Source organism: Monodelphis domestica, chromosome 4 (assembly GCF_027887165.1).
Source record: "Monodelphis domestica isolate mMonDom1 chromosome 4, mMonDom1.pri, whole genome shotgun sequence".
Taxonomy (NCBI): domain Eukaryota; kingdom Metazoa; phylum Chordata; class Mammalia; order Didelphimorphia; family Didelphidae; genus Monodelphis; species Monodelphis domestica.
In genome coordinates, this window is record NC_077230.1 from 384,063,960 (window position 1) to 384,086,144 (window position 22,185).

Here is a 22,185-nt window from a genome sequence, read left to right on the forward strand (position 1 = left end):
GCCTCAGGGAGCCTGTTGTTCCAAGACTTTATGCTAGAATAATCATCTCTAGGAATAAGAAGGGTAACTTATGTTTATCTGTGTTTGCTTTATATCCAGAAAAGTGGGTTTTTTTTAAAAGAAAGAAAAAATTATAGCCATTCTACAAAGTAGGTCATACAAATGTTACTATCCTCATTTTAGAGATGAGGAAGCTAAAGCTTATAAAGGGAGGGGGGATGACTTGTCCAAAGTCAAACAGCTAGTAAATGTTTGGGCCAAGATTCAAACCCAAGCTTCTTGCTCCAAGAGCAGAGCTCTTTCCACTTTTCCATCTCTCCAGGCCCCCCTCCTTCTCAGGCCTACCCCTCTAGGCAATTACTCTAGCCAGACAGAGTAGGAATGGGAAGAGGGCAAAGGTGAGGGAGCAAAGCACTCTGGTTAATGTCTCTCCATCCCCCCTCTCCCTTAGTACCTGCTCAAAGCCAGTGAGAGCCAGATGAAGCAAGGTCCTGACTTCCTGCAGAGCCTCATTAAATTCTTCCATGCCCAGCAAAAGTAGGTGTTCAGAACAAGCCCAAATCCTCCCCTCTTTCTATCCAGACCCCATACTCTGGGCCCCCTCCATGCTCTGGCCCTAGGAAGGGATTGGAAGCCTGAGATCTGAAGCCCCTCTTGGTTGGGTCACGACCCAGTAAATCTGTTCCAGATATCTTTAGCCAGCCAGCAGTTCTGGGGATGGAGACTGAGGCTGTGGGGGGTCAAGGTGTGCCCTTGAATAGTCCCTGGCTTTCCCTTGTGTCCTTAAGTATGGTGAGCTCTGCTCCTTCCCTTCCATCTCTGTGTCAAATTGGGGTGGGCCAGGGTGAGGTATTCCTATGTCCGAGGTCCTCCATGATCCTCTAAGTCACCCTCATTTTTCCCCTCTGATCTCCATCTCTCCTTTTGTCCATCCATCTGTTTGCCTGTCTGTCCTTCCCTCCTTTTCCCTCTGAAAACCTTTAGCTTTTTCCAAGATGGCTGGAAGGCAGCTCAAAGCCTGTCTCCCTTCATTGAGAAATTGGCAGCCTCAGTGCATTCGGTAAGTTATAACCCCTAGAGGTAAATAGTCAACCGCCATTGTTGAATAAGTGGATGGATGGATGGAAATATGGATGGAATAAGGATGGTTGGATGAATGGATGGATGGAGCATTTATAAAGCACTTCCTATGTGCCAAGACATCAAGCAAACATGAGAGTTCCTACTCTCAAGAAGCTTACACGCCAATGGGGAAAGACAAGTCAGGTCAGCAAGCATTTATTAATACCTTATTGAATGCTAGGCATTTTTCTAAGCACTAAAAATATAAATACAAGCAGAGAGAAAGACAGTCCCAGCCCATGTGAAAAGCAGGGATAATGCTGTAGGCAAGAAGGAGAGAGAGGAGAAACATCACTGGGGTCAAGAAGAGGGCATCTGGGTGAAGGGTTCTCCAAGGTGGCAAAGCATTAGCCAAGAAGGAGGAGGAAGAACATGGGGATAGAGCCTGGGTATTATTAGCAAGGTAAACATGGTGGGTTTCCTTCCTAAAATGGTAGTAAAATGAATGGATGGATGACTACATGGATGGAGGGATGGAAGAATAGAGGAAAGGAGAGATGGATGTAGGATGGATAGAGGGAGGGAGGGAGGGAAGAATGGAGGAAGGGAGAGATGGATGTAAGATGGATAGAAGGAGGGAGGGAGGGAAGAATGGAGGAAGGGAGAGATGGATGTAGGATGGATAGAAGGAGGGAGGGGAGAATGGAGGAAGGGAGAGATGGATGTAGGATGGATAGAAGGAGAGAGGGAAGAATGGAGGAAGGGAGAGATGGATGTAGGATGGATAGAGGGAGGGATGGAGGGAAGAATGGAGGAAGGGAGAGATGGATGTAGGATGGATAGAGGGAGGGAGGGAGGGAAGAATGGAGGAAGGGAGAGATGGATGTAAGATGGATAGAAGGAGGGAGGGAGGGAAGAATGGAGGAAGGGAGAGATGGATGTAGGATGGATAGAAGGAGGGAGGGGAGAATGGAGGAAGGGAGAGATGGATGTAGGATGGATAGAAGGAGAGAGGGAAGAATGGAGGAAGGGAGAGATGGATGTAGGATGGATAGAGGGAGGGATGGAGGGAAGAATGGAGGAAGGGAGAGATGGATGTAGGATGGATAGAGGGAGGGATGGAGGGAAGAATGGAGGAAGGGAGAGATGGATGTAGGATGGATAGAGGGAGGGATGGAGGGAAGAATGGAGGAAGGGAGAGATGGATTTAGGATAGATAGAGGGAGGGAGGGATAAAGGGAAAAATGGATGGAGTGAGGTAGAAAGAAAGGGAAGAAGAAAGTGATGGATGGATGGAAGGATGGCTAGAGAGAGAGAAGGAGGGAAGGATAAAGGAAGAGAGGGAAAGATGAACCTGGCTCCTCTGCCTGGAAAACCATGCAGTATACAGTGAATGTGATACACCTGGCCCCCGTGCACACGAGAAATCTCTGCGAGCCCCCTCTCTATAGCATACTCCCTGTATGCTCACTAAGTACATTAGTGCAGCCCTTATCCACAGGGGAGCTTCTCCCCATGGACACGGTGAGGCCAGCCCTTGTGCAGGCTCCAGGCAGCAGCAGCAGCTGCCACGGTGGTGGGAGCAGGGGCTGGGGTTGGCAGCTGCTGCCTGGCTTCTTCCCTCCCCAGCTGCACCAGGCCCATGAGGAGGACATTCAGAAGCTCACACAGATCCGGGACTCTCTCCGGGGTGCCCTGCAGCTGGAGAGCAGAGAGGTCAGGCCCCTGAGCTGAGAGCTCTTGAGACCTCCCCCACTCCCCCCCTGCAGTACCCCCTCCCAGAAACAGCCAGGGCCCTCCTGAATGAGCCACTGTCCCAGTGAATAACCAACTGCAAGTGAAACGGCCTCCCCATCCCCCAAGGAGGCTTCCCCAGGCCAAGACCCCCTTCCCCTCCCCCCACCCCAACAACGGCCCTCCCTGAGCCCTCTAACCTTTGGCCTTTGGGTGACTCCAAGCAGGAAAACTCAAGTCGGAAGAACTCTGGGGGTGGCTACAGCATCCACCAACATCAAGGGAATAAGCAATTTGGGACAGAGAAATCGGGCTTTCTGTACAAGAAGAGTGACGGGTGAGTTTGTGCTGGAGAGCAGGGCTCTGCTGCCTGACTTTGCACTGATGGTCAGCGGAGTTACAATGAAATTAGGGTGTGTGGGGGCAAGAGGCCGCCATGAATAGACCTGCTGGGGTGACTTGTAGCAGCTCTGGGACCCCAGGGAAATGATGGTTAAAAAAACTCAGACCTGCGATGTCCTGGATATAGGAACCATCCAGGGGTGCAGGTAGATGCCTTGAGCCCGATTTATAGTCATGGGGAGTTTCCTTGGACCCAGGAGAGTGGAATGGTTTGCCCAGGATCAGAGCAAGTATGACTTAGAGGCAGGACCTGACTCTGCATCTCAGGGACATCGTAACACTGGCCCCAGGTTTTATAGTTAGAAGGGTCCTTAGGAGTCAGTTAGTTCAATTGGAGATGAAAAAACAGACCGAAAGACTCAAAATTGAAAAAAAAAAAGGAATGTCAAAAATTATTCTTACATGTAATTGGGAGGAATTAAATATTAATTAAAAACACATACAATAAAGAAGGAAAGAGAAAGAAAGAAAGAAAGAAAGAAAGAAAGAAAGAAAGAAAGAAAGAAAGAAAGAAAGAAAGAAAGAAAGAAAGAAAGAAAGAAAGAAAGAAAGAAAGAAAGAAAGAAAGAAAGAAAGAAAGAAAAGAGGGAGGGAGGGAGGAAGGAAGGAAAAGAAGAAAAATAAAGACAAGAAAGAATGGAGAGAAAGGAAGAAAAAGAAAGAGAGGGAAAGAGAAAGGAAGAAAGAGGAAAAGAGAAAGAAAAAGGAAGAAGGAAGGAAAGAGAAGGAGAAAAATAAAGGCAAGAAAGACTCAAGAGAAAGAGAGAAAGAAAGAAGGAAGGAAGAAAAGAACTAACTCAGAGAGGAGGCCACATACCATTGTAGATAGAGTGAGGAAGCCCTGGTTTCCAACCCTGCCTCTGATCATGACCAGCTGTGTGTCTAGGGTTATCCTTTTAGCATCTTAGTTTCCTCCATTTTCCCCTGGAAAATGGAAAAAGTGATCCCTGTAGGATCTACCTCACAGGGCTGTGATGAGAAAAGTCTTTTGTGAACCTTTAAGCCCTGGGTTAGAAATGGGGGCCGGCCTGGGATTTCACGGGAAAGGGGAACTTCCAGAGGAGGGAATTCTCTTCAGCAATGCTAGTGGGCACCCTCCTTGCAACCTAGCAAACTGCTTAGAGTGTAAGTGGCAGGACTAGAGTCACTCAGCCATTCTGGGACTGACACAGGATTTGGGACCAGGTCCTTCTGGTTCTGAGGCCAGTTCTCTGGCTGTGTTGCTACTCTAGCTCTTTAGTTGGTTAATCAGTCAGTCAGTTCATAAGCATTTACTAAGAGCCTTCTTCTAGGTGCCAGACACTGTACTAAGGAAGGAAGGTATGTGCCAAACTGTGCTAAGTGCTAGAAAGACAGAGAGAGAACGGCAAAGATCCTCCCTGCCCTCAAGGAGCTCACAATCTGTTAGGGAAGGCAACATGAAGAAAACTAGAAAATAAGCTGCGTGCGGACAGAAGGCAGTAGATCCCTGTAGAAGATGGCATTTTAGACGGGACTTTAGGGATTATGAATTAATCAGTATTAACAAGGAAAATTCCCCAGCCGCGACACGGGCAGATAACCTGTTCAGCCATGGACTTTTGGTCTGAACAAAAGAAATCTGAGTGTACCCACCCATGGGAGTTTGCCAGTTGGCTGTTGTCCTGATGGGCCCCTAACTGGTAACACAGGTCCGATGTTGGTCCTGCCTCCCTTTCAGACCTGAGGCTGCAGACAGGAGAGGACCCTACAGCATGGCGTCTCCCTGAGGGTAGAGATTATGTCTCCCCTCTTGAACGGGAGGCTCCGTAAAGGAAGGGGCTGGGTTAGAGCAGGAACCATGTTTCCCTCCCACATCTAGGATTTTCCTAGGACAGGACTGTGTCTCCTCTCTCCACCTAGATGTCCCCTGTGTAAAAATGGAGATGTGAACCCCAGACTTCAATCCCCAGAAGTCCTTGGTATTTCCCAGAATTCCCTATAATCTCACCTGAGTCTCCACCTGGGCGAGATCACAATTAGTATTTTACTGGCAGTAACACCTACCATGCTCTTCCCTTCCATTGCAATGATGTAGCAAGTAAGCTAAGCGTGGTTTTTATTTTGTATCTTCTTTATTCCTTGATTTTCTAATAATCCTTAATAAACCTCTCAAAATATAATATATTTTATTATTAGAGATATAATTTAATTTTTACACCTGACAGCCAGGACTGTGTCCATACCCCTAACCCACCAAAAATGGGGGCTCTTGTACTCTGGGGTAAGGAAGCCCAGCAGGGACCGGCATGGACCTGGCATGGCTCTTTCTTCCCTGGAAGATGGTCTTTGATAGTAGTGGCTCCAGTTGTGATCCTGGGCTTGACTCTTTCTCCCTTTGGACCCCAGAATTCGGAGAGTTTGGCAGAAGAGGAAATGTGGAGTCAAATATGGTTGCCTGACCATCTCTCACAGCACGGTGAGAGGCCAAGGGTTTGGGGCCAATGTGGCCACTTTCCTGGGGAAGGTGAATGGCCGTAGTCACTATGACGGGTGGGTCTGAGCAGAAAAAATGGGCCAAACGGCAAGCCCTCATCTTTCCTGGTAAGTCTAATAGGGACCTATTCCCAATCCCATTGGCCCAGAGGCTGGACTCGCATTGTAGCCAGGCAAGGGTAAGGGTGGGAGGTGGTGGAGAGAATTTAACCTGTTTGACAGATGGGGAAACTGAGGACCCAAGAGGTCCTGTGAACCTGAGGCCTGAGAAAGAAGTGTTTGTCCTAGAGAAGCTGAATATATTCATGCCAAGGGATTCTGCCCTCCTCGTTTATTTCTCTTCTCTTCCCATTTACCCATTTTTACAGATCAATCGGCCCCCCGTGAAGCTGACCCTGCTGACCTGCCAAGTGAGGCCTAGTGTGGAGGAGAAGAAGTGTTTTGACCTAGTGACCCGTGAGTAATGGCTGCCTTATTCTTCCTCCCCGACTCCCCAAATCCAGGCAGAGGCATCTTGCCCTGGCCTCCAGGCTTCCTTCCCAAACAAGATTAAGACAAGTATAGACAGAGTCCCATTCCAGGGGGCCCAGAGGAACTCCCAGAGCATCCAGCTTCATTCATCAAGGATTTAGTGAAGCCCTGCTATGTGCAAGGACCCTGCCCAGCCCCGTGAAGGGGTTCAGGAATAAATGAGGCAGAGGCACTGCCTAAAGAGACCTTACCGCCCAACAGAGGATCCAAAAAGCAGCAGCACAAATTACTATAATGGAAGGCAAATTGTAAAAAATACTGAGTGACTGTCATAAACCCAAAGGAGTAAAAAGTGTTAGGGGAGGCCAGGGGAGGGAGAGGTCACCTATGTCTGGGTAGTCAGGGAAGGCTGAGAATGGACAGTGTGAGGACTAGAAGAACAGAGAAGGTCAGAGCTGGGAGAGACCTTAGAACAGGGAATGTCAGAGCTGGGAGAGACTTTAGAACAGACTGTCAGAGCTGGGAGGGACCTTAGAACGGAGAATGTCAGAGCTGGGAGAGACCTTAGAACAGAGAATGTCAGAGCTGGGAGGGATCTTAGAACAGGGAATGTCAGAGCTGGGAGAGACCTTAGAACAGACTGTCAGAGCTGGGAGAGACCTTAGAACAGAGAATGTCAGAGCTGGGAGGGACCTTAGAACAGAGAATGTCAGAGCTGGGAGGGATCTTAGAACAGGGAATGTCAGAGCTAGGAGGGACCTTAGAACAGGGAATGGCAGAGCTGGGAGAGAGCTTAGAACAGGGAATGTCAGAGCTGGGAGAGACCTTAGAACAGAGACTGTCAGAGCTAGGAGGGACCTTAGAACAGGGAATGGCAGAGCTGGGAGAGACCTTAGAACAGGGAATGTCAGAGCTGGGAGAGACCTTAGAACAGAGACTGTCAGAGCTGGGAGAGACCTTAGAACAGAGAATGTCGGAGCTGGGAGAGACCTTAGAACAGAGAATGTCAGAGCTAGGAGGGACCTTAGAACAGGGAATGTCAGAGCTGGGAGAGACCTTAGAACAGAGACTGTCAGAGCTGGGAGAGACCTTAGAACAGAGAATGTCGGAGCTGGGAGAGAGCTTAGAACAGAGAATGTCAGAGCTGGGAGAGAGCTTAGAACAGGGAATGTCAGAGCTGGGAGGGACCTTAGAACAGGGAATGTCAGAGCTGGGAGAGACCTTAGAACAGGGAATGCCAGAGCTGGGAGAGACCTTAGAACAGGGAATGTCAGAGCTGGGAGAGACCTTAGAACAGGGAATGTCAGTGCTGGGAGAGACCTTAGAACAGGGAATGTCAGAGCTGGGAGAGACCTTAGAACAGGGAATGTCAGAGCTGGGAGAGAGAGACCTTAGAACAGGGAATGTCAGAGCTGGGAGAGACCTTAGAACAGGGAATGTCAGAGCTGGGAGAGACCTTAGAACAGGGAATGTCAGAGCTGGGAGAGACCTTAGAACAGGGAATGTCAGAGCTGGGAGAGACCTTAGAACAGGGAATGGCAGAGCTGGGAGAGACCTTAGAACAGGGAATGGCAGAGCTGGGAGAGACCTTAGAACAGAGACTGTCAGAGCTAGAGGAGACCTTAGAACAGGGTGTCAGAGCAGAGAGAAGCCTTGGGCATGATCTAGTCTAAAAGCTTTGTTTTCCTGGGAAAGAGGTTGAGGCCTGGAAAGGAGAAGGGACTTTTACAAAATCGGTGGCCCCCTTCCCTCCTCCTTTCTCTCCTTTCCCTGTAGATAACCGGACGTACCACTTTCAGGCTGAGGATGAGCATGAGTGTGAGGCGTAAGTGCCCGGGGGTCCCTGCTCTGGCTCCTTGCCTTCTCCCCCTTTTTCCTTCCATTTTTCTCAGGGCAGGTCCTGGGGTTCCCGGGGGACTCTGAGGGAGCTGGGTGTGCTGCTGTGTCCAGAGAAAGGGGCTGTTGCTCAGTTCTCCATCCCCGAGGCTGGGTCAGGGCCAGCTCGGGCAGCACAGTCGTCCTTCCCGAGTGTGTCACCACCTTGGAATTGACTCTGCTTCCCTTAGGGATAGCCACTACCTTGGTTTCTTCCTCCAGGTGGGTGTCCGTGTTACAGAACAGCAAAGATGAGGCCCTGAGCAGTGCCTTCCATGGAGAATCGGGAGGTGGGCTTCAAGGGAACCCAGGAGGGGCTGGGCTGGATGGGGACCTTCGGGACCTCACCAGGCTGGTTATTGCTGAGATCAAAGGCAGACCTGGGAATGGCTATTGCTGCGACTGTGGGGCATCAGGTAAGCAGGGATGGAGCGTGGCATGTATGTCTGGTGTATTGAAGGGGAATAATTAAATTTAATAAATATTTATTAAGCAACTAGAATGCTTAGACTCTAGGGCAGAGACCACATGGGGATGTGCATAGCTAATTCTAATGGACACAAACAGTCCCTTGCAGAGAGGCCAACTGTGGTAGAACCTGTAGGAAGGTCATTGCAACCAACAGAAGGGACCATGGAAGGCTTCCTGGAGGAAACCACATTTGGAGGGTGCTTTAAAGGATGGGGAAGAATTTAACAGGTTAAGACTGGAAGGATGGAAGCACAGTGGATAGGGTGCCAGAGGGAACTGAGTTCAAATCTGGCCTCAGACACTTCCTAGTTGGGTGACCCCCCAAAAAGTCACTCCACTAACCCCCACTGCCTTACCCTTGCTCTTCTGTTTAAGATGGAAGGTAAGAGCCTTTTTAAACAGGCCAGAGGACCGGCTCTCGCATCGAGCCTTCGAAGCTCCTTAGAGCCTTGCGCTCACCTCCCTCTTCTGGTTTCCTCTTCACACACTTTACAGTTTGGCCAGAGTAGCTTTTGTTCTGTTTCCTCCAGCCTGGCCCCTTGGCATGCCTGGGGCCCAGGCCTCACACCCTTTCTCCATCTGCCTGTCAGACCCTTAGATTCCTTCAGAGCGCAGCCCCCGCTCCAGCTTCCCTGAGGCTCCCTTCCCTGTGCCTCGGCTGCTGGGGCCTCACAAGGGCTTGGCCAGTGGTGTCTGACGCCAGAATGGAAGCTCATCCAGGGCAGGGAGTGCCTTGTCTTTGTATCTGTCTCCGGGCAACATAGTCTGGGGCTAGGAAAGAGGGAGAGGAAAGGCCTGGAGGTAGGCTGGAAAGGCGGCATGTAGAGGGGAGCCCAGAGAAGCCCCCAATGTAGATGCTGCTCTTCCTTCCAGACCCCACATGGCTCAGCACCAACCTGGGCATCCTCACCTGCATCCAGTGCTCAGGCGTGCACCGGGAACTCGGTGTGCGCTTCTCCCGGATCCAGTCGCTCACCCTGGATGTGTTGGGGCCCACAGAGCTGCTGGTGAGTGCTGGCGCAGGGTGAGGACCTTGGGGAGGGGGGCATCCTGAGGCAAGAGGCCTGACGAGGCCCGTCCCCTCCTCACGTACAGCTGGCTGTGGGCATTGGAAATACGCAGTTCAATGAGATTATGGAAGCCCAGCTCGGCCTGAATGGTGCCACCAAACCCTCGAGTGAGAGTGACATGTGAGTAGCCTCCAGCGTGTGCAGGGGAGGGGAATACCAGCCTTGGGGGGGGCATCTGTTGGGGGAGGGTCTTCGCCCCCCTCGGGGGCACAGAGGGTCTCACATCCCAGGGGCTCTGATGGGGGGATTCAGGAAAGGTTATGTGGCCCGGGTCTAAAGGTCCTGGGGTGGGGGACTCTCTCCTTTTTATTTCCTTTTTTTTCACTTACATATAGAAATAATTTTTGACAATTATTTTCTAGAATTTTTATTTTTTCCCCGTCCTCTCTCCCCGAGGTGGTAAATAATACCTTATAGCTTACACCCCTACTTCATGCGATACATATTTCCATTTCACTCATATCGTGATAGAAGACACATATCACACAGACAATAGAAATCTCAAAAAGGAAATAAAGTGGAAAAGGCATACTTTGATCTGCTCTCAGACCTCAACAGCTCCTTCTTGGGGGGGGGGGGGTTGTGTCTTGTAGGAACACCCGAAGAAACTACATTGTTGCCAAGTATGTGGAACACAGGTTTGCTTGCCGAGGCGGGTATGAGCCCCACAGGCTCTGGACAGCAATTTGCAACCGGGACCTCCCAGCCGTGCTGGAAGCCTTTGCCAATGGCCTGGACTTTGGGCAGCCACTGCCCCGGCCAGATGGGCAGGTGGGAGCCTCCTCCCTGTTTCTTGCTTTCCTTCCACCTTGAACCATCCCTTGTTCTCCCTCCACCACAAGATATAACCTTATTCTGTGATGCCTGGGAAAACCAATGAAAAGTTAAATGACCCAAGGAATAGTTATTCATCACTTAGTATGACCCTGGCACTGAATAGTGGAGGGAAAAAATCAGGAAGGGCTGAGGCAATCACAGAAGGCTTCTTGGAGGAAGCAGGATGTTAATCAGACCTTGGAGAATGGAGAAGTATTTGAGAAGCGGGAACCATGTATGGAGGTAGAAGAGAGAGTGATGAATTCTTGGGAAAGGGAGGATCCTGGGATCACTGGAATGGAGTCTGTGGCAGAGAATGTAATGGTTTGTTTGGACTTGGGGAAAAGAGCTCACACAGCCTGGGATGTGGGGCTCATAGTCACTGAAAGAAGGAAGTCAGAGCTTGGGAGCTAGTGTTGGTGAGGAGTTGAAAGCTGTGCTGGGCAGGCAGAATTTGAGGTGTAGGCAGGACCTTCAGGTAGAAACCCTGCTGGAAATTCAGGACGGAGATTTAGGAAGAGGTCAGGGCTGGAAAGGTAGATTCGAGGTTCTTCCAAATAGAAATGATAATGGAAATCTGAAATTGGAGCTCTTCTAGGGAGAAGAATGGGGAAGGAGAGAAGAGGAGAGGACTTAGAAGCAAGCATGAGGGAGCACTGATTAAGAGAGCAGAAGAAGTTAGAACATAGGATACTAGGAATTAAGAAGGGCCCTTAGAACCCAGAATGTCAGAGCTGGGAGACCTTAGAACAGAGAATGTCAGAGCTGGGAGAGAGCTTAGAACAGGGAATGTCAGAACTGGGAGGGATCTTAGAACAGAGAGTGTCAGAGCTGGGAGAGACCTTAGAACACAGAATGTCAGAGCTGGGAGAGACCTTAGAACACAGAATGTCAGAGCTGGAGAGACCTTAGAACAGAGACTGTCAGAGCTGGGAGAGACCTTAGAACACAGAATGTCAGAGCTGGAGAGACCTTAGAACAGAGAATGTCAGAGCTGGGAGAGAGCTTAGAACAAAGAATGTCAGAGCTGGAGAGACCTTAGAACAGGGAATGTCAGAGCTGGGAGAGACCTTAGAACAGAGAATGTCAGAGCTGGGAGAGACCTTAGAACAGAGAATGTCAGAGCTGGGAGACACCTTAGAACAGGGAATGTCAGAGCTGGGAGGGACCTTAGAACAGAGAATGTCAGAGCTGGGAGAGAGCTTAGAACAGAGAATGTCAGAGCTGGGAGACACCTCAGAACAGGGAATGTCAGAGCTGGGAGGGACCTTAGAACAGAGAATGTCAGAGCTGGGAGAGAGCTTAGAACAGAGAATGTCAGAGCTGGGAGACACCTTAGAACAGAGAATGTCAGAGCTGGGAGAGAAGCTTAGAACAGAGAATGTCAGAGCTGGGAGAGACCTTAGAACAGAGGATGTGAGGGCTGGGAGGGACCTTAGAACAGGGAATGTCAGAGCTGGGAGAGACCTTAGAACAGAGAATGTCAGAGCTGGGAGGGATCTTAGAACAGAGAATATCAGATTTGAAAGCTAGGAAGAAGTTTAGAACATAACTGGGAATGCCAGAGAACCTTTAGATCACAGACTATTAGAGCTAGAAGAGAGTTTACAGATTGTCAGTGCTTCAAGGGACCTGAGGACATAGAACATTAGAACAGAAATGTTAGAGGTTGAAGAACAGAGTCTGATTGAACTTCCTCACGGGCATGGCTGGGGTCCCTCAATCCCAGTAGAAACCCCATTCCCTTCCCAACAGAGGCTCAGGTTTAACTTTTCAGCCTTGGTCCCCAGGTTCAGCCTTTCCCAGACTCTTTGGGGAACCTCACTGGAGAGGAAGCAAAGCCCTATCCAGGGCTGCTTTGGGTTAGGGGGGGGCAGTTGTGGCAAGAGGGCTCACCAGTTTGAATGGTGTCTTTAGACATCCGGAGAGCTCGCTCTGCACCTGGCCATCCGCCTTGCTGACCAGGCCTCCCTGCCCCTGGTGGATTTCATCATCCAGAATGGGTGAGAAGTGATCCCTCCCCGTCTCCCTAGCCCCCTTCCCATTTCTGACTCTCCTTTCCCCATCCTCTGCGCAGTAGCTTCTCTTCCTCCTCTCTTCCCTTCCTTGGCATCTGCCCTTTCCCCTCTCTGACCTCAGCCACCCACCTTCTCCCCACAGAGGCCACGTGGATGCCAAGGCCCCAGACGGGAACACGGCTCTGCACCTCGGGGCCCTGCACAACCAGCCAGACTGCCTCAAGCTGCTGCTCAAAGGGAGAGCCTCTGTGGGCACAGGTGAGGCTTCGACCTCCAGGCACGAAGGAGAGGCCCTGCCTCCATGTTGCACCCCATTCCTGCTTATTCTTTGGGTTGGAAGGAATCTTTTTTTTTTAGCCCTCACCTTCTATCTTAGAATCAATACTGGGTATTGGTTCTATGGCAGAAGATCGGTAAGGGCTAGGCAATGGGGGTTAAGTGACTTGCCCAGGGTCACCCAGCTAGGAAGTGTCTGAGGTCACATTTGAACCCAGGACCCTCTGGAAGGGAACTTAAAGGCCTCTTCCATGGCATTCTCTGGCCACTCTCTCAGTGTGGGGAAAGAGCAGGCAGCGGCGTGAATTCCGGGTTTAAGCCCCAACTTTTTATTTTTAAACATTCATTCATTTAGTTATTATTATTTTTTCTTTATTTTATTCCAGTAACAAATTTCCACATAAGTTTTCCATGGTTCCATGATTCATGGTGTCTCCCTCCCCTCTTCCCTCCCCGCTCCCAGAGTGGACAAGCCATTCAACTTGGTTATACATGTAATTGATCTTACTGTTTGATATTGAGCAAGTCACCTTTGTTAAGTTTCTTCCTCTATTTCTTCATCTCAAAAATGGGGCAAGAGGCATCATGGTATAATAGATAAAAAACTGAGCCTGGATTTAAGAACTAGATTAAGTCTTGCCTTTAATACCTGAAGTATTAAAACTGCAATGGAATGACCAAGTGATTGTTTTAAACCTTTAAGTGCTATTATCCAGTTCTGGCCCTAGCGGTGTGACCCTGGACAAGTCACTTAACCCTAATTGCCTTGCCCTCACCACTTTTCTGCCTTAGAGAAAATACTGAGTGTCTATTCTAAGACAAAAGGTCGTGGTTTAAAAAATATATATTTTCAACCACGCATTATTGTGGTTCAATAAAATGATCTGTGACCCTCCCACAGTGAACGACGATGGTGATACCGCCTTGGAAGTGGCCCGGAAGAATAAGCACAAAGAGTGTGAAGACCTGGTGAGTGAGAGGCCAGGACTGGGCTGGGCTGGGCCAGGACCCTTCTTGGCACTCTCTCTGACCAACCACCCCTCTCCCCTCTGGCTCGGTGACAGCTGGAACAGGCCCAGGCTGGGAGCCTCCTCCTCCCATTCCACATAGACTATCCCTGGGGGGTTTCCGTGGACCCCGGATCCGAGAGCGAGGAGGAGGAAGATGACAAGGTGAGCCCCTGCTTCCCTCCTTGCCCCTTTCCCTCCCCTCCCCCCATCAGGGACCCTCTGGGCCATTGGACTGCTGAGGATTGCAAAGGGGGAAGAGGTCCATCTCCCTCTGCCTTCTGCCTTCTGCCTTCCAGTTGGTCCATTAGACTAGACGGTGACGTCGTCCGCCATCATTAAGTGTCCCATCCAGAGAACTGTGCCTCAGAACTTCTTCCCAGCTAATTCTCTCCGGTTATCCTTAGAGAGAGGCTTCCGTGGCTCTGGTTCTGGGACTTAAACCTCAGATTTTCTCTTCTTACCACGGATGAAGCTGCTCAATTCTGATCCCCGAGACCTCTCCTTCCTCCCCTGGAGTCATCTTTTTGGGTGGCTCATTCCTTCCTTCTTCACTTCCTTCTTCCATTTCTCCTGACCTTTGGCCGAAGATCCCAGCCCAGAAAGCGTCCCCACGCCAGGAAGCAGGAGAGACATGGGGTCAGGCTATTACACAGAGAAAAGAGAGCAGATCACCCGGAGGCTGGAGGTGGCAGCCAGGCGATGAAAGGCTTTAAAGGCCAGGGCGTGGACTTTTTATTTTTAGCATCCAGGCAAAAGGGAACCAAGAAAATGTTTTGAGCAGGCCATGGTAGGTGCTTTAGGAATGTTATTTTTGCAGTGATGTGAAGGCTGGATTGAAAAAGCGGAGAGACAAGAATCATGGAGATCGATGAGAAAATGATTACAATAATCTAGGCCAGAGATAGCAACCAAGTGGGGGGGACCACTTGTGGCCCAGAATACTCCTGAGGATAGCCTGAACCAGATTAAAAGCAGGTAGTTCCTACCTGCTTTTATGTTAGCATATTAATAAAATATATATAAATATAAAATAATAAAAATAATCAGTAAATAAGAATATTAATAAAATAATGGTATTAAATTTAAATAGTTTAAAATAATAAATATATCATAAATAAAAAGATAATAAATAATATAAGAAAATAAATAAATAAGAAATTTATAGAAATAAGTATGTTTTTCTAAGTCTAATTCCCCTAGAATGGATGGTTAAGTGGTCCTCCATCAGAAAGTGTCTCAAATGTGAGCTCAGATACTTCCTAGGTGTACCCCAAGTTTGCTTAGCCCTCGCCACTCTTCTGTCTTAGAATTAATACTAAAGGATTATGGGGGGGGGGAGAAAGTAAGAATTGTGCATCAGAACTGCATCCCAACTAACATTCTCTTGCTGTGGATAGGGACCCATACCTACAGGTAAGTGGCCCCCTCATCTATTTGAGTTTGACACCTCTGGTCTAGGCAAGAGAGGATGAGGAGACGTCCAAAGGGAGGAGCTGAGGGAGAGGGTAAAGGAGAAGTATGTTGCCCAGGTAGAACTGGGATGATTTGTCAACTCATTAGATACATTAGGGATGAGGGAAAATCATCTGCTTGGAGATGCTTAAACCCCTCAAGTACTCTGCCCTCATCAGAGCCCATCTGGACTCTTTTTAAGTTCTAGGCACCCCAAATGAAGAAGGGCACCAACAAGCTCGACAATATCTTGAGAAGGGCAGTCAGGATCCTGATGGACCATATGAGGAGCTGTGGAAGGCGAAGGGAATCAGCATTTATTGTTGTTGCTCTGTTGTTTTGGTCCTGTCTGACTCGTTGTGACCCCATTGAGGATTTTCTTGGTAGAGATATCAGAATATTTTTCCATTTCCTTTTCCAGCTCATTTTACAGATGAGGAAACTGAGGCAAATACAATTTAGTGACTTGTCTGAGGTCACATAGCTTGTTAAGTGAATATCTGAGGCCAGATTTGAACTCAGGAAGAGGAGTCTTCCTGACTCCAGGCCTGATGCTCTCTCCACTCTGCCACCTAGCTGCCCAGGCATTTATTAAGCACCAACTAGATTCCAAGCGCTGTGCTAAATGTTTTTATAAATATCTCATTGATCCTTTTTTCTTTAAATTTTTACTTTATGTCCTAGTAACAAATCTTTTGGGGGAGCATTATGTTTTTATTTTATTTTTCCCCAATTATATGTCAAAACGGCTTCCAACATTTTTCTTCTTAAAAAAACAACAACTTATATTCCATCTTAGAATGAATACTGTGTGTATTGGTTCCATTGCTAGGCAATGGGGATTAAGTAATTTACCCAGGGTCACATAGCTAGGAAATGTCTGAGGCTAGATTTAAACCTATGGCCACCCATCTCTAGGCCTGATTCTCAATCCACTGAGCCACCTAGCTGCCCCCAACATTTTTCAAAGAATATTAATTCTTGCATTCTTTCCTTCCCTCCCTTCCCCAAACCTCCACCACCCTTGAGAGGGTAAGCTATCTTAAATAGATTTTACATGTTCAATCATATAAAACATTTGTCCATGTTAATCCTTTTGTTGAAGGAAACTCAATTAAAAAAATTAAAGTGAAAAAAATTTGCTTTGGTCTGGATTCAAACTCAGTTCTTTTTCTTTGGAAGTAGATGACATTTTTTGTCATGAATCCTTTGGGATAGTTTTGGGTCCCTATATTGCTGAGAATAACTGTTATTCACAGCCATTTATTGTAAAGTATTCCTGTCACTTTACAATGTTCTCCTGGTTCTGCATATTTCCCTCTGCTTTAGTTCATGGAAATCGTTCCAGATTTTCTGAACTCCTCCTGCTTGTCATTTCTTACAGTACAACAATATTCCATTACAATCACATACTATAACTTACTCAGCCATTCCCCAATTGATAGATATCCTCTCCCTTTCCAAATCTTTGCCCCCCTAAAAAAGAACTGCTTTAAATATTTGTGTATATGTAGGTCCTTTCCCCCTCCCTTTTTTTATTTCTTTGGGATACAAACCTAGTAATGGCATTTCTGGGCCAAAGAGTATGTACTATTTTATAGCTCTTTGGACAAAGGTCCAAATTGTTCTCCTGAATGATTGAGTCAGTTCACAGCTCCCCCAACAGTGTGTTAATATCTCAATTTTCTCACATCCCCTCCAAGTTTTGTCATTTTCCTTTTCTGTCATGATAGCCAATCTGATAGGTGTGGAGTGGTACCTCAGAGTAGTTTTAATATGCATTTCTTTCAATAATAGTAATTTAGAGCATTTTTTGTATAACTATAGAGATCTTTAATTATTTGAACCATTTATCAATTGGGGAATGACTTGTATTCTTATATATTCAACTCATTTCTCTATGTATTTGAAAAATCAGGCCTTTATTATAGAGACTTATAAAAAATTTTTGCACCATTATTATTACTGTGTATTACTTCCCATCCTGTTTATTCCTGTTTAGTTTCTCACCTCCACCTCCCCCAATTTGCCCTATTTTCATTTTTATTTAATTAATTTATTAAGAATATTTTTCCATGGTTACATGATTCGTATTCTTTCCCTGTCCTCCTTCCACCCCCTCCCGTAGCCAATGAGCAATTCCACTGGGTTTTACATGTATCATTGATCAAGACCTATTTCCATATTACTAATATTTGTAATAGAATGATTGTTTACAGTCTACATCCCCAATCATATCCCCATCGAACCATGTGATCAAGCAGTTATTTTTCTTCTATGTTTCTGCTCCCACAGTTCTTTTTCTGGATGTGGATAGTGTTCTTTCTCATAAGACCCTCAGAATTGTCCTGGGTCATTGCATTGCTGCTAGCAGAGAAGTCCATTGCATTTGACTGTGCCACAAGGTTTCAGTCTCTGTACATTGTTCTCCTGGTTCTTCTCCTTTCACTCTGCATCAATTCCTGGAGGTTGTTCCAATTCACATGGAATTCCTCCAGTTCATTATTCCTTTCAGCACAATAGTATTCCATCACCAACAGATACTTAGAATTTATTCAGCCATTCCCCAATCAAAGGGCATCCCCTCAATTTCCAATTTTTTGCCACCACAAAGAGCAGAGCTATAAATGTTTTTGTACACTTATGTTTCTTTATTATCTCTTTGGGGTACAAACCCAGCAGTGGCATGGCTGGATCAAAGGGCAGGTATTCTTGTAAAACTCTTTGGGCATAGTTCCAAATTACCTTCCAGAATGGTTCCACCAATTCACAACTTCACTAGCAGTGTATTAGTGTCCCAATTTTGCCACATCTTCTCCAACATTTATTACTTTCCTTTGCTGTCATATTAGCCAATCTTCTAGGTGTGAGGTGGTACCTCAAATTTGTTTCAATTTAATTTGCCCTATTTTCTATCAGCCCCATCACCCACCTCTCCTTCCTTTCCTACTTTAGTGTAGGGTTAAGACAGTTTTCAATACCCAATTGATTGTCTATGTTCTTTCCTCATTGAGCCAGTTTTGAAAAGAATATCGTTCACAAGCTTTCCTCCATACCTCCCTCATCTTCCCCTCTACTGTGAACGTTCTTTCATGCCTCTTTTATGTGCAATAATTTCCCCTATTCTATTTTTCCCTTTCCCCTCCTCCCAATACATTTCTCTTTCTCATGCCTTAATTTAATTTTTTATAACATTGAAACATATTCAACTCACACTCTTGCCCTCCATCTATTTATACTCCTTCAAACTGCCCGTATGATGACAAAGTTCTTTGGTATTACAAGAATCACCTTCCTCTGTAAGGTGTACACAATTTAACCTCACTGGATCTCTTGATCGCTCTTTCCTGTTTACCTTTTTATGATTCTTGAGTCTTATATTTGTTTTTGTTTTTGTTTGTTTGTTAAAACCCTTAACTTCTGTCTTAGAATCAATACTATGTATTGGTTCCAAGGCAGAAGAGTGGTAAGGGCTGGCAATGGGGGTTAAGAGACTTTCCCAAGGTCTCACAAGTAACTAGGAAGTATCTGAGGCCAAATTTGAACCTAGCATTTCCTATCTCTAAGCCTAGCTCTCAATCCACTGAGCCATCCAGCTGCACCCTTTGAGTCTTATATTTGTGAGTCAAATGTTCTATACATCTTTTGTCTTTTAATAGGAATGTTTGAAAGTCCTCAGTTTCATTGAATACCCATTTTTTCCCTGAAGGATTATGCTCATTTTTGCTGGATAAGTGATTCTTGGTTGAAGTTCCAGCTTCTTTGCCCTCTGGAATATATTCCAGCCCCCTGATCCTTTAATGTAGAATCTGCTAAGTTTTATGTTATCCTGACTGTGGTTCCATGATACTTGATTTTTTTTTGACTGCTTGCAATATTTTCTCCTTGACCTGGCAATTTTGGGATTTGGCTATAATATTCCTAGGAATTATCCTTTGGGGGTACCTTTTTTTAAGCCCTTACCTTCTGTTTTAGAATCAATACTGTGTATTGGTTCCAAGACAGAAGAAGAAGAAGAGCTAGGGAATTGGGGTTAAGTGACTTGCCCCAGGTCCCCCAGCTAGGAAGTGTCTGAGACCAGATTTGATTCCAGAACCCCCCATCTCTGGGCCTGGCTCTCAATCCACTGAGCTGCCCAGCTGCCCCTGGGGATCTCTTTCAGGAGGTGATTGGTGGACTCTTTCAATTTCTATTTTGTCCTCGGTTTCTAGAATATCAGGGCAGTTTTCCATCATGATTTCTTGAAAGGTGATATCTAAGCTCTTTTTTTGATCATGGCTTTCAAGTAGTCCAATAATTCTTAAATTATGTTTCCTGGATTTATTTTCCAGGTCAGTTGTTTTTTCCTAGGAGATATTTCACATTTTCTTTTATTTTTTCATTCTTTTGACTTTATTTGATTGTTTCTTGATTTATCATGGAATCATTAGCTTCCACTTTCCCTATTCTAATTTTTAAGGCATGATTTTCTTGAATGAAAACCTCCTTTCCATTTGGCCAATTCAACTTTGTAAAGAGTTTTTTTCCTCAGTGAATTTTGGTACTTCTTTTTCCAAAGAGCCAATTCTGTCTTTCAAGAAAATTTTCTCTTCAGTGCACTTTTGTATATCTTTTTCTATTTGGCCAATTCTGCTTTTTATTAAGTCCTTCTCTTATTGGATTTTTCTGCCTCTTTTGCCATTTGTCAGAGCTGGCAATGGGGATCTATCTGCTTTCAGTTCTCCCAAAGTGGTATTATGTAAGGAGAGGTGTGTTTAATACTCTCCTCACATGTGCTCTGGTCTGTGATTAACACCAAGCACTCTTTTACCCCTTGGAACTGTGACCAGAGTCCCCTGCTCTCCTGTGGCTGTGAGTACTAGTGTCTGCTGGTACTCTTCCTCACCCTACAACTGACACCCCAGGACTGTGAACCTGATTCTGTGTATAGGTAATGCAACAACAGTCTCACACCCAGAGCCATCATAGGGATCCCTGTAATCTACTTCTGAGCTGTTGTCTGACACACACCCCCTTACCACCTGTGACTGAAAGTCTCGGAAGCCTTGGCTGCTGCTTCAGCTGTGTCCAAGGCCTATTGCCTTAGTGGGGCCTGTTCTGGCCCACTGGGCTCCATCTCTACCAGAGTGCACTAGATCCATCGTGCTGGCCTTCTAAGTTGTTTTGAGCTATAACATTACTTCCTCTTGTCTTTTTTGGGGTTATGCTGCTCCAGAATTCATTATATGATAGCTTTTTTTTGGGGGGGGTTGGTAGAAATCAGATGGGTCCATGTATCTTTTCCACCATCTTGACTCCACTCCCCTCACCCCACTGTCCTCACTAACAGCTCCAAGACAGAAGGCAGGGGATAGGCAAACAGAGTCAAGTGACTTGCTCAGGGTTAAATAGATAGGAAGTGTCTGAGGCCAGATGTGAACCCAGATCCTCCTGACTCTAGGCCTGGCTTTCTACCCTCTATGCTACCTAGCTATACCTATCTCATTCATCCTTACAACAACCCTGTGAAGTATGTACTATCTATCCCCATTTTTTACAATTGAAGAAACTTAGACAAATAGAAAGGAAGTGACTTGCCCAGGTCCCACAGTGTAAAAATTAAATTAATGTACAATCATTTCAAATGTTATATTTTATAAGATTTATTAATGATCACTAGAAGTAACAAAATAAAAAGGTACCAAAATAAACCCACATGCCCATGGGTGATCTACCTGTTCAAATAGCTCACTCCACCACAGTAGCTGACAGGAAGCAAAGAGAGCTAGCCAGGGAAGACCTGGCTATTTTATCTATTTACCTACTTATTTTTACCTATTTAGCTCCCTGTCAACATCAGCATGTAAGGATAGGAAGCCAGTGGACTCCTGGGAAATGTAGTTCAAAGGCACAAGATTTCCAATTACACAACAGTAAATGTCTACAGCCAGATTTGAACTCAAGTCTTCTTGACTCCATGCCTAATACTATCCACTGAGTCACTAGCAACCTCACAAGGAACTGTTAAAGAAAGTAGAGTGCCTTTTATAACCCGGAAAACAGCTGATTCAGGGAGATAAATCATAAGTATTTTCTTTTTTTTTTAATTTAAAGATATTTTATTTTCTAAATTGCATGTAATAATAATTTTGACATGTAATTTGGAAAATAAAATATCTTTCAATAATAAAGAATGTATTTTTCCGATTACACATACTAACAAATTTTACATGTAATTCAAAAAATAAAATATCTTTCAATAATTAAAAACATTTATTTTCCCAATTATATGTTAACGATTTTACATGTAATTGGGAAAGCAAAATCTTTCAATTATTAAAAAATTTTTATTTTCCCAATTACATGTAATAATAACCATTTTACATGTAATTCAGAACATAAAATTATTTCAATAATTAAATTTTTTATTTTCCCAATTACATGTGATAACAATTTTCAATATACATTTTCTGAAATTATAAGGTCCAAATTGTCCCCTTTCCTCCTTGATAGAAGCTTTCTGACAAGCCCGGCAGAGCTTGGGGCTCAATCTCTCCTTGGTGGTCAATAGACCAAAGTAGTCAGGACCAGAGGTCCTAACCTTGTCTCCTGTCTACTCCAAACAAAGGACTCAACATCTAAAAACTTGTTGAATTCACAAAGCTGTGTTTGGGTGTTGTCCATCTTGGGACTGATTTGGGCTTTTACTTGAGATCAGGAAAGAAGAACTATAGAAGAAGCCACCCTAACCCTGCACTCAGGCTTGTCCAGAAGAGCCATTTGGCACATGGTGAATCCCAGGAAGAAGAACAACAGGGATGAAGTCATTCTCTTTTTTTAAACGTCCACAGTGTCGTTGGCTTTTTTTGGCACTTCAGTGGCATAGTGGATAGAGATCTCAGCTTGCAGTCAGGAATTCAGGTTCAAATCTAGCCTTGGACACTTTTTGGCTATGGGACCCTGGGGGAAGTCACCGATCAGCCTTAGTTCCTTCATCCGTAAAACAAGGGGGTTGGATCTGATGGCCTCTAAGGTCTTTCCAGCTCTGCAGCTTCCTGTTCCTACAACCTTCCTTGTTCTGTAGTTAATAAGGAA

At 46.0% G+C, this 22,185-nt stretch overlaps 1 protein-coding gene across 6 annotated transcripts in view; it reads left to right on the forward strand.

The window, feature by feature from the left end:
- Nucleotides 1-22,185, forward strand: part of ASAP3 (ArfGAP with SH3 domain, ankyrin repeat and PH domain 3) — a 78,848-nt gene that overhangs the window by 44,136 nt on the left and 12,527 nt on the right. For 3 of the 6 annotated variants that reach the window (XM_056795588.1, XM_056795585.1, XM_056795590.1), the window contains 15 exons: nucleotides 452-537; nucleotides 985-1,060; nucleotides 2,692-2,778; nucleotides 3,021-3,133; nucleotides 5,566-5,635; nucleotides 6,021-6,108; nucleotides 7,900-7,948; nucleotides 8,221-8,414; nucleotides 9,343-9,476; nucleotides 9,565-9,659; nucleotides 10,133-10,310; nucleotides 12,273-12,358; nucleotides 12,516-12,631; nucleotides 13,551-13,618; nucleotides 13,714-13,821. In XM_056795588.1, the coding sequence (XP_056651566.1) occupies nucleotides 452-537; nucleotides 985-1,060; nucleotides 2,692-2,778; nucleotides 3,021-3,133; nucleotides 5,566-5,635; nucleotides 6,021-6,108; nucleotides 7,900-7,948; nucleotides 8,221-8,414; nucleotides 9,343-9,476; nucleotides 9,565-9,659; nucleotides 10,133-10,310; nucleotides 12,273-12,358; nucleotides 12,516-12,631; nucleotides 13,551-13,618; nucleotides 13,714-13,821 (1,548 nt within the window). The remainder of the gene's footprint in view (nucleotides 1-451; nucleotides 538-984; nucleotides 1,061-2,691; nucleotides 2,779-3,020; nucleotides 3,134-5,565; nucleotides 5,636-6,020; nucleotides 6,109-7,899; nucleotides 7,949-8,220; nucleotides 8,415-9,342; nucleotides 9,477-9,564; nucleotides 9,660-10,132; nucleotides 10,311-12,272; nucleotides 12,359-12,515; nucleotides 12,632-13,550; nucleotides 13,619-13,713; nucleotides 13,822-22,185) is intronic. The other 3 variants (XM_056795589.1, XM_056795587.1, XM_056795586.1) reach the window with 2 other exon arrangements.